Raw genomic sequence first — 20,041 nt, 5'->3', positions numbered from 1 at the left:
CCTACTTGGGAGTGAAGCAAGGCTGTGACAGAAGAAAAAAGATGGATTTTTGGTTCTTACCGTAAAATCTCTTTCTTGGAGCCTTCATTGGGAGACACAGTTTACCATGGGTGTATGCTGCTGCTGCTAGGAGGCTGACACTATGCAAAAAACAAGAGAATTGACTCCTCCCCGGCAGTATACACCCACCGACAGATACCAAGTACCTCAGTTGGTGAGAAAGCAGTAGGAGAAGCCACGGAACAATAAACATATGGTATGTACCAACCGAACAAGGGACTCAAGGACCCAACACGATACAATTTAAACAGGGAGGGTGCTGTGTCCCCCAATGAAGGCTCCAAGAAAGAGATTTTACGGTAAGAACCAAAAATCCATCTTTCTTTATCGCCTTATTGGGGGACACAGATTACCATGGGACGTTCCAAAGCAGTCCCAAGGGCGGGAACAGCAATAAGGAACGAAAGAACAGGAAGGGCTTAGGTCGGCCGATGCGCCACCGCCGCCTGCAGGACCTTCCTACCAAACGACTGCATCAGACGAGGCCTGGGCATGAACCCTGTAGGACCTCGCAAACGTATGCAAAGACGACCAGGTCGCGGCCCTGCAAATTTGCAGAGCAGAAGCCTGGTGTCGAACGGCGCACGAAGCTGCCACCGCCCGGGTGGAGTGAGCCCTCACTCCCGAAGGCGGCCGTTTTTCCTGAAGACGGTATGCTTCCAGAATAGTAGAACGAATCCTAGTAGAACGAATCCAGCGAGCGATCGTGGATTTGGATGCCGGAAGCCCTTACCGGTGACCTTCAGAGATGACCAGCAATGAATCGGATTGACGAAAAGAAGCAGTCCTAGCGAGATAAACACGCAAGGCTCTAACAACGTCCAGTTTGTGGAGAGACTTCTCAAAAGGGTGATAAGGAGCAGGACAAAATGATGGAAGACTATATCCTCGTTGATGTGGAAGGAGGATACCACTTTTGGGAGAAAAGAAGGAACGGGCCTGAGGACGACTTTATCCTGATGGAGGACCAGATAAAGAGAACGACATGACAGGGCCGCTAATTCAGAAACTCTTCTGATGGATGTTATGGCAATTAGAAAGGTTACCTAACATGACAGAAAAGACAAAGGAATGTCCTGGATGGGCTCAAACAGTGCTTTTTGGAGAACGCTAAGAACGAGATTGAGATCCCACGGTTCTATCGTGAATGATGAGGAGGAGCCACATGAGCGACTCCTTGGAGGAATGTCTTAAGCTGCGGTAAGGAAGCGAGCTCCCTTTGAAAAAGGATAGACAAAGCAGAAACCTGGCCCTTGAGAGTACTGTGAGATAGACTCGAATCTAAGCCAGACTGGAGAAAAACCCAGTATGGACGGAATGGAAAAGGACATTGGAAAGACTTTTATCGTCGCACCAACGGAAAAAAAAGCCTTCCAATGCCTAAGGTAGATAAAGGAAGAGGCTGGTTTCCTGGCTTTGATCATCGTCTGAATCACCTGGTTTGAAAAACCTGAATCTCTTAAGATTGCAGCCTCGATGGCCCTGCCGTTAAATTCAGAGAACGAGAATTCTCGTGGTAAAGGGGGGGCCTTGCGAGAGAAGATCAGGACGGTCTGGAAGCCTCCAGGGGACGTCCGCGAGCATGTTCACCAGTTCCGCATACCAAGGCCTCCTTGGCCAGTCTGGAGCCACAAGAATCACTGGCACCCCTTCCGATTTTATCTTCTTGACCACTCTTGGGATCAAGGCAAGAGGTGGAAACAGATAAGGAAGTTGGAGCTGGGACCACGGAATTCACCGCAAGCGACGGCTAGAGGGTCCCTAGACCTGGCTACGAAACGCGGAAACTTGTGGTTCATCCGAGATGCCATGAGGTCGACATCCGGATAACCCCAGCGCTGGCATATCTGATCGAAGACCGTGGACTGAAGATACCATTCGCCTGACGCTAGTCCTTGACGACTCAGAAAATCGGCTGCCCAGTTTTCCACCCCTGGAATGTGCACAGCGGAGGTTGTTGGAACGTACCGTTCTGCCCAGCGCAGTATCTTGGCCACTGCTGACATCCTTGGTTGCTGCGCGTGCCGCCCTGATGGTTTATGTACGCCACAGCCATGGCGTTGTCCGACTGAATGCGGACCGGCTTGCCGACGAGAAGAGGTAGCCAGCGAAGAAGGGCCAGGAAGATTGCTCTGATTTCGAGACGATTAATAGGGAGCAGGGCTTCCTGTGGATTCCAGCGTCCTTGGGCCGTTCTCTGATGGAAAACCGCTCCCCAACTTAGAAGGGTGGCATCGATGGCAATGACTTGCCACTGGAGCGGGAGGAAGGACCTCCCCTGGAGGACTGACGTAGGCATTGCCCACCAAGTCAGGAAATGCCTCACTCTGAGAAGGAGGAGAATGGGGCGGTCTAAGGACAACGTCGTCTTGTCCCAAGCTGAGAGGAGGGACAGCTGAAGGGGGCGAAGATGAAACTGTGCAAAAGGCACTGCCTCCCTGGAAGCCACCATCTTCCCCAGAACTTTCATGCCGAGCCGAAGGGGAATGGGCTTCAGCCGTATGAGGGCTTGAGTTTCTTTGGACAGAGGCGCAAATTTTTTCCCTCGGAAGAAACACCCGGGGCAGATTCGTGTCGAGTTCCATGCCTAGGAAGGTCAGACGCTGAGTGGGTCTGAGAATGGACTTTTCCTTGTTGACTAACCATCCGAGATGGCCGAGGGTATCCAGGGTTATGTGAAGACTCAGGAGACAGTCTTGAAGGGACAAGCCTTTGATCAAGAGATCGCCCAGATAAGGGATGATAAGAATCCCCCTGGATCGAAGGATGGCCGTGACCGTCGCCATCACCTTCGTGAAAACACGGGGAGCAGAGGCTAGGCCGAAGGGAAAAGCCGTGAATTGATAGAGATTTTCCTGAGACTCCATTTTGAAGTGGAGAATCTTCACATGGCGAGAGAGCAACTTGAGGTCCAGGATTGGTCGAAGGGTCCCGTCTTTTTTGGGGACTACAAAAAGATTTGAGTAGAACCCTGAAAACCGTTCGTCTGAGGGAACGGAAACAATCACTCCGGCGGAAAGAAGGGAGGAGATGGGGCTGGGAAGCAAAATCGATCTTGCATCCGGATGCGATGATTTCCCTGACCCAAGCATCGTCGACAACAGACAGCCAAGCGTCCGCGAAAAAGGAAAGTCTGCCTCCCACCCTGGAAAAACTTCCAGGTGGGGTGACCCTTTTTTTCTTTTTCTTCTTCTGCTCTCGCTCCGTAGAGCCGGAAGGCCGATCTTGCTGTGTAGATTTTTCTGTGGACGAGAAGGCACAAAAAGGGCCTAAACGGCCGGAAACCCTTTTTGGCCTAGACTGAGGGAGAGAAGTGCTCTTACCACCAGTGGCATCCGAAATTATTTGATCTAGCTTGGCTCCAAAGAGCCGAGAACCATGGAAAGGCAGATTGGTAAGCAACTTTTTAAAGGTGGTATCTGCATTCCATGACTTTAGCCAAAGGACTCGGCGTACGGCTACTATGTTGCTGTTAGCCCTTGCTACGCACCCAGCCGCATCCAAGGAGGCGGTTAAGAGGTATTTACCGGCATGATTAATTTGAGCTGCTAGATCTGCCAGCTCGTCCTGGGGAGCTGCCGCTAAGATGCCTCTGCGAAGAATTTTTGCCCAAGCTGAAATGACTTTTGCCACCCAGGCGGAAGTGAAAATAGGACAGAGAGAAGCTCAGGGATAGAGCCGTCTTAGAAGCTATACGAGAGACGGAAGGAACCACTTCGGGGGCTTTGGTCCATTTTGTGAGCAGATCCACATCAAAGGGATACAGGACATCTAAGTACCTGCGGCCTGAAAAGCGTTGTTCAGGGTGCTCCCAATGTTTGGTTAGAGTAGTATCGAACTCCTTGCGGTTCGGAAAGGTTCGGGATGGAGGCTACGCTCGTTTAAATGGAATAGAACATTCCTGAGAAGGCTTGTCCTGCGTAATTTCCAAAGTTTGGAAGATGGCAGAAAGAGGACTATCGACCATATTCCGCGTTTTAGATATGTTATCTGCCTCTGAACTAGATCCCGATTGGGGATCGTCGTCAGACCTAGGGTCGTCCTCTGAAGATGGAGAAGGACACCTGGGAGAAGCCGACGGGCCTAGCGAACTGGAAGACGAGCCAGACAGAACACGCTTCCTAGAAATCCTACTCGGCCTGTCCCTCTGAAGGTCGCGGTCAGGTGCGGACGACCCACCCTGAGAGGTGGTCGGTGCACAGGTGGCTGTAGATAACTGAGGCAAACGTTCTAAGACCTGGACCAGGGACTCAGAGACTTTAGTCAGATCGGGGACCGACTGCGACATTGCAACGGCCCACTCTGGAAGGTGGGAAGTACCCTCATCCCGGGAATCATGTGCTCCTGAGAGGCCGACATAACTGAAGGGCTGCAGGACGGACAGATGACTGACCTGAAGCCCACTTCTTGTTACCGCGTGCACAGGCGTAATGGGAAACGGTGGGCTTGAAAGACAGAGCTGTTGCAGGAAAAGATACGCCTTATGGCTGCATTACACAGAAAAGAACTGCAGAGGGGGGCCAATTTGCCATTAAGCGCCGAGCCTACCGAGAATCTGACGAGCAGCCGGACCCTTACGTGTCCCCCAAGCAGCGCAGGAAGCAGAGAAAATTGCAGGAGAGAACTGGTTGTGAGTCCGGAGGGCGGGATTTGGCGCACGGAGGAGATTGGCAATAGCAGAGGGGGGGCGCGGTAAAAGAGAGAGTGACATCACCTAAAAAGAAAGACAAGCTGTGATAGGGTGGAGAGGGCGCGAGAAAAACGCGCACTCAGAGAAGAAAGCGCGCCCAGTGTAACAGGGAGCGCGCTCAGAGCGGGGAAAGAGAAAGCGCGGCTGAAAGAGAAAGTGAAAGTGAGAGCAGTCTCTCTCCCCGCCCGAGCTTTTACACTGACACCCGCGGCGCCGCTAATTAAGGTGAGCCTGCGCTACCCTGCTAAATAATAAAGAGCCCCCTGAGCCCAGGCAGACCCCCGGTGTTATGTGCCTCTGTATTAACAGGGAGCGCGGCTGATATGAGAGACGCGCGGCTAGTAGGGGCGGGAGATTCAAATGCAGACTCATCTCCACTCTTGCTTCCTGAGACATTCGGGGCTAAGGGATCGTTCAGGATCTTACCTGACGTCCCTGAAGAGGAGGGCCACAGGGGCATGAGTAGGGAACAGGCCGCTGGGAGAGGTCCTCTTACCCGTGTCACGTAGAAGACGGCGTCCTTTTGTTGGGAGCGATGGCGACCACCGTCTTCCTCTCAGCCCTGTCCTGGGATAGGGATGAGGAGTTGTTTTGGCAAGGACCGGCCACCTGTCGTCCGCCCATAGCACCGAATGGTGATATGGAAAAAGTCCTGCCTGCGATACTGAGAGTTGCGATGTGGGCGACACCACACTGCTCGCTCAGCCGCATGATATGGGAAAGCAGGGTGAACATTGACCCCCTGTTTCCCGGTGTAGAATCTGGAAAATAAATGGGAAAAGATTAATACACACACACAAAACCTAAAAGAAAATGGTTAGATGCGGATCTGGGGAGATCCCGGTCCGCCTCCTACAGACACCAAGCACAAACTGAGGTACTTGGTATCTGTCGGTGGGTGTATACTGCCGGGGAGGAGTCAATTCTCTTGTTTTTTGCATAGTGTCAGCCTCCTAGCAGCAGCAGCATACACCCATGGTAATCTGTGTCCCCCAATAAGGCGATAAAGAAAAATATTTTCCTCGGCTGAATGAGCACGTTTTCTTCTTCAGTTTCATCATGCTCTGTAAACAAGTTCAGTCAGTGTGACAGCTTTACTGTATGGCACAGAGACTTACTGAGCACAGAGCAGGACTGAAGCGCTAGAGGAGTAAAAAGCATGTTGTGCTCAGGCAGCTGAGAATATTTTTTTCCTTTCTTTTTTCATAGCCCTGCTTCCCAGCTGAGTGAGCAGATCAGGTATGTTTCCTGATAATGCTGGTCCTCTGACAGTTGAGACACATGTCTCAAGCAGTGTTTCTTCAGTCGGCAACTCGTCCCAAGAGGTAACTAGGACAGACTGCAACTTGAAATGTAATGGTAGACATTTTTATCACATTCTCTGAGAAACTCTTTAAATATTCTAATAATACCCATATTATGTGATACAATCATGAGTCCACTTTTCCTGCAACTCTGCAAGCACTAAATCTCAATATTGATCAGTCACCTTGTCGACGGTGGGACGGCTTTTATGCTATTTTTGATCAAAAACAGTATTAAGAAATCTGTATTATTTAAATGCATTTTTTTGTTACCGTACTTCTTTAGTTACAGAAGGGTTGTTGCTCATTTTGTCTCTTGTAGGTTTTGTATGATTTATGGACAATGTGACATATGCATTTATGTGCTGCATGTATACCAACTCAAACCAAGCTGAATTTTTGTGCTAAACCTCAAAATTGGTAAAGAGATGACTGGTAAAAAAAAAAAAAAAATTCCAAATTATACATATAGGTTTCGAGCCAGATTACTACTGTGGTCCTCCACTTACTTTGGTAGCTGAGTAAAGGCCAGAAATCCGGCTTTTGAAGCCACTAATCGTCTGACTGCCTGGAATTGGCTTTCCAGCTCTGCATTAGATGCGGTCTGGTCTCCTTCTTGGGAGAGCAAAGATGTTATGGCATTATTAATTAACTTCTCCTTATTTTCAGAGAACAGACCCTGTACAAGAATATAACAAAAATATAGTTGGTAAATATAAATTAGCATTTTTTCTTATTACGGTATGTTACCTGGGAAGAACAAAAAAGAAAATGAAAGTACAATGGTGTATACTATGCACTATTTTATTCCAAGCACCTGCTATAGGACACTTTAAGGCCGAGTTCACGCGTGGCGTTTTTTTCGCGTTTCCGCGGCGGTTTTAAGCGCGCGATTTTGCCGCGAAAACACGAAAAATAAGCATCCCATGCATTCCTATAGGATTCCGCAATGCTGTGCTAATGCTGCGGTTTTTACCGCGGCGGAATCGCTTTGCGGTAAAAACCGCAGCATGCTCATTAATTTTGCGGAATCGCGGCGATCCCGCACCCATAGGAATCCATTGTTCCGCTTACTTCCCGCATGTGGCTGTGCACACCATGCGGAAAGTAAGCAGAACATTTGCGGATGGTACCCACGGTCCGGAGGAGAGGAGACTGTCCTCCGGGCTGTGGGTACCATATCCTTGTAAAAAATAGAATTTAAAATAAAAAATATTGTTATTCTTACCTTCCGGCGTCCCGTGCAGCATTCCCGCCTCTCTCCACGCTCCCGGTCCCAGTAATCCTTTGCGAAAATGCCCGCGATGGCGTCCGTTCTCGCGAGATCGCGAAGTCTCGCGGTCATTCGCGCGACGTCATCACAAATCACCGCGAGACATCGCGATCCCGCGAGAACGGACGTCATCGCGGGCATTTTCGCAAAGGATTACTGGGAACGGATGCGCGGAACGTCGGAAGGTAAGAATAACACTTTTTTTTTTTTTTACATTCTATCTTTTACTACTGATGCTGCATAGGCGGCCTCAGTAGTAAAAAGTTGGTCACACTTGTCAAACACTATGTTTGACGAGTGTGACCAACCTGTCAATCAGTTCTCCAAGCGATGCTACAGATCGCTTGGAAAACGCTAGCATTTTGCAAGCTAAATACGCTTGCAAAATGCTAGTTTTTCGGCAGGAAAATCGCGGGAATTTAAAATGCGATTTTCCCGCGGAATGAAATTCCGGAATTCTCGCGGTAATTTCCGCGAGAGTTCCGGTACGTGTGCACTTAGCCTAAATAAAGAGGTGTTTCATATAAAAATACATATGAAAACTATCGGATACTGCTAAACGGTCTTTGCATAAAGCTTACATTTTGAAGTTCTGTATGTTGTGATTGGCATCCTGCTGAAATGAAAATTAGGAGGAATACTACAGACTACGGAACATTAAAACCCTGTCTTGACCCATAACTTATAATTGTATAGTTGTGTTAAAAAGTGTTTGCCCTGTCCCGAGTCTCTATTCTTTTTACACTTGACCCTCTTAAATGTTTCAGATCACCAAACAAATTTAAATATTAGACAAAGATAACACAAGTAGACACAAAATGCAGGTTTTAAAAGAAGGTCTTTATTATTAAGGGAAAAAGAAATCCAAAACCTACAGAGCCCTGTGTGAAAAATGATTTCCCCCCACTGTCCCCCCTTAAAACATAAACCACAGCTAATTTATCACATCTTTGGGAAGCAAAGTTCCAATTATCTAGCCACACGCGGGCCGGATACCTGCCACAACTGTTCTCAAACAGCAATCCACTTACATAGGACCTGTCTGACAAAGTGAAGTAGACCAAAAGTGTGACAAACATGCAAAAGAATAGGAAATCAGGAAGGGGGCAAACACTATCACAAAATTGTATATACAGTACCCTTGTTTAAAAGTATCTCCCTTTCATTAGAGGGGTGTAATAATTATGGGTTTAGGAGAAAATTTTATATAAGGACAACATAGATCTATCAAAAGTCACTGGTACAAAAACTTGAAGATGAGGATTAGGGCCCCGTCACACATAGCGACTCACCAGCGATCCCGATAGCGATATGAACTTGTCAGGATCGCTGGTGTGTCGCTACATGATTGCTGGTGAGCTGCCAAACAGGCAGATCTCAGCAGCGATCAGGACAGCGGACACGCGGGTAACAAGCGACGCACGTTGCTTAGTTACCCGCAGTGTACGTTAAGATACCAGCGCGCTGGTGCAGGGAACTGGTAACCAAGGTAAACATCGGGTTTCTAAGTGCCGCGCGGCGCTTAGAAACCCAATGTTTACCTTGGTTACCAGCTCGCTGGTCTCTCACCTGCCACTCGCAGCATGCGTGCTGGCCAGCGGGAGACCAACGATCAAAAAAAGGTCCAGGCTATTCGAGCACGATCAGCGATAACCGGCAGGGGGGCCGGTTGCTGATAAGTGTCGCACACAGCGATCTCGCTGGTGAGATCGCTGTTGCGTCACAAAACTTGTGACTCAACTAGCGAGATCGCTGTGTGTGACGGGGGCTTTAGGCCGGGGTCACACATGCAAGAAACTCGCACGAGTCTAACTTAATTCCCGGCACTGCAGCAGACACTGGGGACTGGAGCGCTCAGCTGCATAGAAATGCAGGCAGCAGCACACTCCGGTCCCGAGTATTAAGGTGCGAGTTTCTCGCAAGTCTGACCCCGACCTAAGGCAGATAGCAGCATGATGCACATTAAAATATATATGATTACAATATATTGCCATTTCTGCAAATACAAAATTTTCACCGAAAGCATTGGTGACTTTTGTCCCCATTTTTTTTTTTTTCACTGAAAAGCTGACTTCTCTAATTCAGGCCTAATTCAAATGTCTGAATCACGTTCATATTTTATCCGGGATTTTTCACAGATAGAACACATATATACCCATTGAAGTCTATGGAGCTAATCACATGTCCACGGTTTTGTTTTTGCAGACTGAGGGGGATTCGATTTTGATCGAAGTTACGTATCAAAATTAGCCATACAAGTCTATGGGTTTGTAACGGACAGCACATGGATAGTATGGATAATAATTTTTATTTCAAAAGCCCCAACATATTCTGCAGCACTTTAGAATTCAGAGGATAAAAGACATTACAGAGTAAAATATAATTTATCACATGGCTAGAGGTGTGATAGCCGTGCTTTCAAGCTTACAATCTATGAGCATGGATGGTACGCTGTCCATTATTAACATTGCAATAAATAGAAGCCTTGCCATTATTATTCAATACATGAAAAATCACTGATGACACCCTGATGATAAAAATTGACGCTGACCAAACGGCTCATGAAAATCAGATCAAAATCACTGATAAACAGTCCATGTTTTTATGCATGTCTGAATAAGGCCCTATACAAATATTGCTGCATGTTTTGCAAATGCCTTTATGCTACAATGATACACACATTTCAGTATGCAAAAAAAAAAAAAAAAAAAAAAAAAAAAAAGGACTTTCTAGGCGTTTTTTTTTTTCCCCTCAAACAAAATATAACTTTGCCATGCAAATAGTGCCACTCTTGTACGTGGGCTGCTCCAGGTATTGCAGGTCAGACCCATTCACTTGAGGTGCTCTTCCTCCCAGGAAAAGCAAGCCCTTTCTTTTGATCTTAGATAGCCCCCTTTAAGAATACGATTAATCCATTTTACCATAAAGAATATTTAAACTTTGTAAACGTCTGTTTAGAACATAATGGTAAAGTTCCCAATCATTCTCAGAATGGGCACAGCTGATAAATACTACCTATAAATAATGCAGCTATACAATTCATTTATTATGCATCAGAAGATTTCTTCATAGCTTGATGGAGGCTTTTACGTCTCTTTATCCACAGCACGATTTGCATGCAACATTTATTTTTATAGTACCAGCTGGCTGACATTCACACTCTGCATCACATAACTGTTCTACTTCATGCTTAAAATGACAGCACATCTAGTAACATCACTATTCTTCACGTAGATAACAGTAATTATATTTGTTATAAAAAGAAAGTCTGAAAATAATGCACACATCAGTCCAGGGGTGCAAATACTTTAAGACAGAGGGTCACATTGTCAGCTCAAAACAACCCCATGGGCCGCAATATTACTAGTATTATTACCTTCTGAGACATTTACTGCATATTGAAATTACCGTATGTGCCATAGATATCCATTTATAGGGCTCCCACCTATCAGGAAGGTAAAGGCACCCAGTGCAGAAAGGAAGAGACAATGGCATCAGCCTTCTCCAGTTTTGTGCAAAAGCATTAGGAGGAACTCAAATAACAACCATGCCTGTAATAAGGCCATTATGTACGAGCTCAAAGAACAATATGAGAACTCAACTAACAACGGCCCGTAAGGACAACAGGTTGGGAGCTGTGTCCCCCAATTAGAGGCTAAGAGAAAGATTTTACGGTGAGTACACAAAAATCTCCTTTACTCTGTCGCCTCATTGGGGGACACAGAACCGTGGGACGTCCGAAAGCAGTCCCTGGGTGGAAAGCAATGGACGAATATTGTGCTGACAGGCCCCTATACTTGGGGTATTGCCGCCTGCAGAACCCGTCTACCCAGGCCCGCATCCGCTGAGGACTGGGTATGCACTCTGTAGTGTTCTGTAAACGTGTGCAGGCTAGTCCAAGTGGCCGCCCTACACACTTGTTATGCCGAGGCTTGGTGCCGAATGGCCCAGGAAGCTCCTACCGCCCGCGTAGAGTGTGCCATGATACCGGCCGGAAGAGGAGAATTGTTAAGGCGGTAAGCCTCTTGTATGGTGGACTTAATCCACCTGGCAAGGGTGGCTTTGGAAGCCGGTAGACCTTTGCGCACGCCTTCCGGAAGAAGGAAAAGTGAATCAGAATTCCGGAAGGGAGCAGTCCTAGATACTTATATACGCGATGCCCTGACAAGGTCAAGGGTATGCAGAGCCTTCTCCACTCTATGAACCGGGCTAAGGGATGGCAGTGAGATTTCCTCATTGAGGTGGAAGCTGGACACAACCTTCGGAAGGAAGGATGGGACTGTACGGAGAACCACCTTGTCCTGGTGGAAAGCCAGGAAGGGTCGTCTGCAGGAAAGTGCTGAAGTTCGGACACCGTGCTTAGCGAGGTGATTGCCACCAAAAAGTTAACTTTCTGTGATAGAAGGCAGAGTGAGACCTCCTTAAGGGGTTCGAAAGGAGGTGCCTGCAGTGCTGTCAGGACCAGGTTGAGGTCCCACGTCTCCAATGGATGTTTGTAGGGGGGAACCAATCGGGAAACCCCTTGGAGAAAGTCCTCACTTGCGGCTTGCTAGCAATGCGCCTCTGAAAGAGCACTGACACCTGGCTCTTAAGCGAGCCGAGGGATAGCCTGGCGTCTAGGCCAGATTGAAGGAAACCAAGAACTTTTGGGAGAGAGTAGGGGAGTGGAATCTGTCCACGCGATTCGCTCCAGGTAAAGAAAGCTCTCCAGGTACAGTAGTAAATCTTGGAGGAAGCTGGCTTCCGTGCCCTGATCATGGTTTTAATAACGTCCGGTGAAAAAACCTGCCTGGGTTAGAACCCAGGTCTCAATGGCCACGCCGTCAAATTGAGAGCCCCTGAGTTCTGATGGTAGAACGGGCCTTGTGACAGAAGGTCGGGACGGATGTGGAGACGCCAGGGGGCGTCTGCTGTGAGTTGTACGACGTCAGTGTACCATGTACGCCTGGGCCAGTCTGGCGCGATCAGGATGGTTGGGACTCCTTGTTGCTTGATTTTCCTCAGGACTCTGGAGATCAGGGGGAGGGGTGGAAAGATGTACAGAAGCTGGAACTGGGTCCAGTCCTGAACCAGAGCATCTGCACCGAGCGACCTTGGATCGCGCGTCCTGGCCATGAAATTAGGGACCTTGGCATTGAGATGGGATGCCATTAGGTCCACGTCTGGGGTCCTCCAGCGATGACAGATCTGATGAAAGATTTCGGGATGGAGAGACCACTCCTCCGAGTCCATTTCTTGTCTGCTGAGGTAGTCTGCTTCCCAGTTGTCGACACCCGGAATGTGGACCGCAGAGAGTACCGACCTCGCGTCCTCCGCCCATTGGAGGATATGTGTCACTTCTTTCATCGCCTGGATGCTGCGGGTCCCGCCTTGATGGTTCACGTATGCCACCGCCGTGGCATTGTCCGACTGTACTCTGATATGAGAGTCTACCAGCAAGTGAAGAAAAACTCTCAATGCCAGGAAGAAGGCCTTAATCTCCAGGATGTTGATGGGCATGGTCGCTTCCATTGCCTTGCCTCCTGTGATGCCGGTGCACCGCGCCCCAACCCGTCAGGTTGCGTCGGTGGTCAAAACCTACCATTGACCTGAGGATTTTCCCCTTGGAAGCGAGGTTGGCTTCAGCCACCAGTGCAGGAACCTCCTGGTTTTCAATGTTAACCGGAACTCCCTGTCGATGGAGAACGGCAAGTTGAAGAGGCCTGAGGTGAAACTGGCAAATGGTACCGCCTCCATTGCCGCTGCCATCCTGCCGAGCACTCTCATGGTAAACCGGAGAGATCGGGGGGAATTGCGGAGGAGTATGCGAACTCCTAGACAGAGAGCCAGTGTCTTGTCCCTGGGGAGGAGCACCAGACTCCTGGAGGTGTGGAATAGCATCCCCAGGAAGGTCAGAGACTGACTCGGGGTAGTCGATGACTTTTGTAAATTGACTAACCATCCCAGGCGTCTCAGAGTGTCTATTGTGATTGAGACGTTGACCACACAGTCCTTGAAGGTGGGGGTCTTGATGAGAAGGTCGTCCAGATATGGAACGACTACTATGCCTTTGGAATGTAGAACGTCCATGGTGGCTGCCATGACCTTGGTAAATGTTCTGGGAGCTGTGGCCAGTCCGAACGGGAGGGCCATGAACTGGTTGTGGTCCTGGTGGATTGCGAATCTGAGAAATCTTTGATGGGCGGGAGCAATTGGTATATGCAGGTATGCGTCTTGTATGTCTATGGAGGCGAGATATTCTCCTTTCTCCATGGACACAATGATTGCGCGGAGGGACTCCATGCGAAAGTGACGAACTCAAACATAATTGTTGAGTTGTTTTAGGTCTAGTATGGGTCGGACACTGCCTCCTTTCTTGGGAACTACGAACGGATTGGGTAGAAGCGCTCGTCTGTGGGAACCGGTACTATGACTCCTGCTTAAAGGAGAGAGGAGACCGCTTGATGGAAGGCTCGAGCCTTGTGTGGCGGTTTTGGAGGAACGGAGAGGAAGAACCGGTTTGGTGGGCTGGAAGTAAACTCGATCTTGTATCCGGAAGACACTATTTCCTTGACCCACCTGTCTTCTGTAATAGTCAGCTAGACCTGCTGAAACAGTAGCAGTCGTCCGCCTACGAGTGGGGTGTCTTCCGGAGGTCGTGAGTCATGATGAGAAAAAAGTCTGAGGGTTTTTTTTTTTTTATCCTTGGACTTTGCCTGGCCTGTTTTTGACCGCCAGGTCCTGTCCGGCCTCTGTGCCGCCCGTGTGTTGTCTCTGCGGGGGGAGCGGATACGTGTTTTGTGCTGGGCGCGAGACGGACCAGCCTGAAAAATTCCGAAATGATCGGAAATGGGATTGGTTACGTCTTTTAAACGTGCGTTTTGGTTTTAGTTGAGGGAGAGAAGTACTCTAACCCCCGGTGGCGTTGGATATCATTGTATCCAATTTTTCACCGAAAAGACGACCACTGAAGTACGGGAGATTTGTGAGGGACTTTTTTGAGGCCGCATCCGCTATCCATTCCCTCAGCCAGACTACGCCGGCTCGTGATGGCGTTTGATGCTATTCCCGCTACGCCTCTTGCAGAATCCAGAGCTGCATGGATCATGTAATCTGCTACTACTGCAATTTGAATGGCCTGGTCCGACAGCTGAGGATTTGAAGCTTGGAGGCCCTCTTGCAATTTTTGAGCCCAAGCCAGAATGGCCTTGGCCGCCCAGACTGAAGCAAACGCGGGAGCCATATAGGCCCCTGCCGGTTCGAGGATTGAACGAGCCATGCGTTCTACCTGCGTGTCTGCTGCGTCCTTGAGGGTTGAGCTGTCTGGCAGTGAAAGAAGAGTCTGTGCTGCTAGCCTAGAGACTGGGGGGTCCACTTCGGGTGGATCTGTCCACTCAGTGTCCTTCTGTGGGAAGAGGTACCTTGCTTCCAAGTATTTGCGATAGGCTGCGAAAAATGTTTAGTAAGTATTTTCTGAAATTCCGGGTGATTAGGGAAGACCTTAGATGGTTTCAGAACACTCTCAAAGCAAATCTTGTGTTCTGGGGCTTCCGGGGTTGGATCAGAAATGTGCAGCACCCGACGGGTGGAGGAGATTATATCCTCAACTAGCGCTGTATTGCTAGGGGGACAAGAGACCAGATAATTCTCTGTTTCGTTGTCGGAGTTAGAGTCACATATGCCTTCCGAGTCTGTGGTCGGGAATCGTTGCGGAGATCCGCATTGTCTGTCTGTCAGGGGACGGACTAGGTGACCTGGAGCCGCTGTGTGTCTCCCTGGAGGGGGACGACCGAGTGCTATGTGAGGACGCAGATGAATGCGACCTGTGGGTCCGCTTACGTCTGAGACTGTCGGAAGTGGCATGTCCCTGAGACGGGCTGTCCCTTTGCTGGGTAACGTTCATAGCCGAGACATAACCCTGCAAAGCCTGCAGTAGTGTAGAGGTCAGGCTATGTATGGACTGTGTCATAGACTGCAACATCTGAGTAGCCCATTCCGGTATGGAAGAAGATGCATAAGCGTTGGTTCTGACCCAGTGTTTTGGACACAGTCCTGGCAGTGTGGGTACGTGCTGCCCCTGGGGAGGGTGGTCTTGCAGGCTGTGCAGAATGTATAAGAGCAGTCTTGCCTGGTTTTCTTCCTTGAGCCCGGCATCATGCACAGAGGCTGGCTAGCAGGGGTCCTACAGGGGTGTCTATGCAAAGAGGAGAACTTAAAGGTAATATGAATGCACAGCTGAGTAAAGAGAACCCAGCTGTGATCTTACCCCACCAGTGTGCCCCTAAGTCCAGCGCCGACAAATCACAGTCCTGTGCCCCCCGGAGACTGCTGTATGGCTGTCAGCTATGTTTCCTGCTGCAGCAAGATGGCCACCGGGATTCTGAGGTGGAGGGGGAAGGGGGCGGAGAGCTGAAAAGGGCGCGCTGAGCTATGTAAAAGCGCGCCCTTCCTGCCTCGATCCGCCCCTTCTATGACACCGCAGAGTGTCATTTTCGTCATCGGGGGGCGGGCCAGGGGGCGGGAATAGGGCGGCGACTTCGGCTAGGCCGAAGCCGCGGCCTAAATTTGATACCTCATGCCCAGAAGGGCTCCAGGACGGCGCGGTTGTCCGGGGGGGGGGGTCGGATTCAAACCAGTCCCCCCCGGATTAAACGGTAGGCTAGCGGTGGGGTTATGAGCGCGAACTGGGCCCTGTGGGGGGTCCCATTGAGGCGCTATGCAGCTGGTGCTGCCACAGAGACAGGGGCGCAGGGAGCCCTGTCTCTGACAAGTGCCATGCCTGCCTGCACCTCCCCCGGTCCCAACAGGAGCCTGCAGCTGGGCTGGGGTCCCTGGACTTGTAAGTGGCCGAATGGTGCCTGATACAGGCCCTACCTGCGGTGTCTCAACCTAATGCCCCCAGAGTGGGATTAGGGAGGGTGCTGCTGTCACCGTCAGGGGGCTTCATCCTATCCTCAACCTCAACCCAGAGCCAAGGGAACTGGGGAAGGAGGGGGGGTCTCGACTTCGAGCCAGTACCCGAGGGACTGGGTAAGGAGCGACATGGGGAATAGCCGTCTCGACCTCAACCGGGTACCCCTTAATAGGGGACCGAGGAGGGAGCCATGCCGGGAGTCTCGCTGGGGACCCGCTTTTCTTCATCTGTAATCCGTTGAAAATAATCAAGGAAAAAACGGAGTAAAAAATCTTAGGTGTGCCTCCTTGCGACACTAAGCAAAAAACCGGAGAAGGCTGACGCCGTCCAGGGGTGTATACTGCAGAGGAGGAGCCAAAGTTAATCTTTTTCAGATTATGCATAGTGTCGCCTCCTAGTGGACAGCAGCATACACCCACGGTTCTGTGTCCCCCAATGAGGCGACAGAGTAAAATACATTGTTTTAACATGCACACTGCTAAATAGACAGTTATTAACTTTCTTGATGAAAGTGGCGATTTTTTGTGTCTTAAAACATATACTGTATTTTTCGGATTATAAGACTTTTTTCCCAAAAAAATTTTGGGGGAAAATGGGGGTGCGTCTTATAATGCGAATATACTGTACCTTACCAGCCGCGGTGGAGCAGGGTCCCAGGGTCACTGCTGGAGGAGGCTAGAGTGCAGCATTGTTGAAGGCCACAAGCTGGGATGAGGGGGCCTTATTCCAGCCTGCAGCAATGCTCCACTCTGCAGCAACGCATGGATTATAAGCACCACCATTTTATTAAAAAAAAAAAAAGGTCTTTCCTATTTTTCCCCAAAATTTGGGGTGCGTCTTATAATTCGCAAAATACAGTATATTGCTTGCCCATCTCACAATTCAAGAAGCACACATTCTGTGACACACAAGCTTTAAGCACTGATTCATCATTTGTGTTTTTAAGTCACTTTCCTTTTTTGCCTTGAGGTACTAGTTGCCTTTTGAGCACCAAATTCATGAAAATGGTGCATATGATTCATGAATTTGGTGCAAAGTCAAAAATGGTCTTTTAACCTCTCCTGAACTTCGTTTGCAAATTTGTGCGAAATGCCTGGCATACTCTAAAATACACCAGGGGGAACTGGAGTGAAGTTGCACCAAACTTTGCGACTTTTTAAAGAGTTGTAATTGAGGAATCGTCCGAAAACATCTGTAATTGCTGAACTTTGCCTACAAAGCAGAAAAGGCCCAAACTGAACAACAAAATAGATGCAAACAAAAAAGCAAAAAACAAGGGAAAAGGCAATCGTAAATTGGGACCTTCGTTTCAAAAATTTTTGAATAGTAGAAAAATTAAGGCAGATGGGTATTAAACTGTCCTCCTTGTTTGCAGTGTGTGAAGAGTTTAAAAAACAGCTGTGGTTAAGGTGCAGTATATCACAGATCAACCAATTCACAGTTACACTGACTGCGGACCAACACCACTCTATCACTTGAATCTTTGGGCTTGTAACATTTTCAGCACTGCAGTTGCACAACATAATCAGACTAGACCTTTTTCGACCACTATGTGTAGTGAGCTGCTCTCTCTGACCCATCTCTAAGCTGTAAAAGACTAAAATGGAACGCCTTTGCCGGTGAACATCTTTTATACTGCCTGGGATAGCCCACCTGATTAGCTGCAGGACATTATGGGGCAGCACTTGCGGCTGCACCGAACATTAGCATGCTTTGTTAGCATTGTGTGACTTTTTTTTTTTTATGATAATCACAAATCAAATCTAAACTGTTCGAATTCGCGGGGACCTCTGATTTTGAGAAAATTCAACTCAAAAGTCGATCTTCTGCGGATCAATCCGCTTATCTTTAATTGACACAATATTACATCATAGCAAACACAGAACATTTCTTATTGTTCGTGTACCACAAACATTTCGTCGACTTAGACAAAAAGCTGAATAATCAATTAAAGTGGGTTTTCTGTGACTGACGGCCTATCATTACAACTAGTCATTGATATTTCCTCATTAGGCATCAGACTATCAATATCGTGCCGACCGGCTTAAAGGATTTGTCCAGCGCCATTCACATCAGGAGGGGAGCAACGGAAGTTATGTCAACACATCTGTGTGTGGCCACATGGACTGCAGGCAAGTGTCAGGCTTGTGTCCTATTCAGTAGGAGAAGCTTATGTCAGGCCAATTACTGGCTACAGATTTTTGAATGGTGACCATATATCACAAAGTGCTGCAAATATAGTGTTAGAATGCCCGACATGAATCTGTACTGTATGTGTGTGAAAGTAGCACTGTATATAAGTTAAAGGCCGCTCATGTGAATAAAATCAAAATTTTCCATGAAGAATATAAAGTACATACAATTATCATCATAGAACTGTAACGCAGCAGAGTTGGCTAACCATGGTGTATTCACTTATCATAACTTTACAAAAAACAGAGAACATCAAACTCTTTCATATTATAAAATACTAAATATACTTACATCTTGTGTTACGGCATGCAGAACGCCACTGTAAGAAATGTTAGAATTGAACCTAAAGACTGCATCAGCAAACACTCCATCTGTACAAGAGAGAAAAAAGAAAAACATTTGTACCATGTGGCAAAAGACAGCACTATGCGATCACACCCTAATGAAAGCCGCATTGCACCAGCAAGTAGCTGCAACATGCAAGCTGCAAAAACAGAAGCACATTTGTCTTGCAACGTGAACCTTGACCTTCATCATAGTGCGATGTGGAATCCATGAGGACATGGATTTTCAAAGAAAGTATACCAGTCTCATCAGGTCTAAGAGATCTATTAATATTGGACATATCTTGTACTGTAAAATCTGAAGATGAATACACCGAAACAGAGAAATTAAAAATATACTATATTATTTGAAAGATTATATGTCTACTTACTTGGAGGAGTATTAAGAAACCTCAAGTGAAGACTTTCCACTTCTTCATCCACAGGAACGCTCAAGAGACCCCAGCGTTGGCCTCTCTGCGTCGGAGTCATTTTCACACAGACATCCCTATTGCCGGAAGCTCTGACCCCATCTAAAAGGCTCGCCAGCAAGGAATCTCTGCCAAATAAGTTACTCAATGAAATTCTCAACTTTTCAAGTATTAGTAACCTCATAAAGAAGACTTTACTGAAAATACACGAACATAGAAGTAAATGGAGGGTACCTTTCCGTTGAGGAGTATTTTCGAATTTGACCTTTGATAAACTCAATAGTAAAGAGCTGGGGGTTGTCTGGGTCATACACAAGTGCAAAAATCTAGTGGGGGGAAAATAAGAAATAATTTAAGTAAGATTTCCTTTAGTTTTGACTAGTCCAACCAGAGATTCCAATTAATGTCGTGAACAAGGGGCTCCTCAAATTAGAGATAAATGGAACAAATGAAAAAAAAGCCAAATGTCATGGATTGGCCATTACATAACCCTGAGAGATCAGCTGTGCAAACAGGCAATTTTCTAGATAAAATGTGTTTTTGCTTTTCAGCAGAGTACTACTCACAGCCTCTCACTTTTCTGAGGGCTGTGCACTCCTGTTGGATGAACAGCTTGGCCAAAAGGTTTTGCACAGATCAGATAGCCCAAACTATGAGCACTCCAATGACGCCGTACTGAAACTGGCCAGATCAGGCGTTAACTAGAACACTAGTAATTTGGAAAATTCCAGAACAGCGCTTGCAAGCTCTGAAAAAAGCATGTAAGCAATGCACGTTTACCCACCAGTGCTAGACTGCAGTGGGGGCCAGTAACCTAGACAATGAGCAGCGAGCAAATTTAGAAATCCCTTCAGTGTGGAAAACTGAAATGATT

The 20,041-nt window shown here is 48.0% G+C and overlaps 1 protein-coding gene across 4 annotated transcripts in view; it reads right to left on the bottom strand.

Annotated features, from left to right (window-relative positions):
* The window catches only part of DNAJC13 (DnaJ heat shock protein family (Hsp40) member C13), a 288,549-nt gene that overhangs the window by 179,795 nt on the left and 88,713 nt on the right, over positions 1 to 20,041 (bottom strand). For all 4 annotated transcript variants that reach the window (XR_012231076.1, XM_073569478.1, XM_073569468.1 and 1 more), the window contains 4 exons: positions 19,402 to 19,493; positions 19,129 to 19,295; positions 18,705 to 18,784; positions 6,564 to 6,733 (listed from right to left, as the gene is read on the bottom strand). Coding sequence is in view for 3 of the 4 variants with exons in the window: in XM_073569478.1 (XP_073425579.1) it covers positions 6,564 to 6,733; positions 18,705 to 18,784; positions 19,129 to 19,295; positions 19,402 to 19,493 (509 nt within the window). In the remaining variant the exon portion in view is untranslated. The remainder of the gene's footprint in view (positions 1 to 6,563; positions 6,734 to 18,704; positions 18,785 to 19,128; positions 19,296 to 19,401; positions 19,494 to 20,041) is intronic.

Source organism: Dendrobates tinctorius, unplaced genomic scaffold (genome assembly GCF_039654945.1).
Source record: "Dendrobates tinctorius isolate UK_male_01 unplaced genomic scaffold, ASM3965494v1 ptg000005l, whole genome shotgun sequence".
Taxonomy (NCBI): Eukaryota; Metazoa; Chordata; class Amphibia; order Anura; family Dendrobatidae; genus Dendrobates; species Dendrobates tinctorius.
Note: the sequence above shows the minus strand (reverse complement) of the source record. Positions and strands in the feature narration are given on the sequence as shown.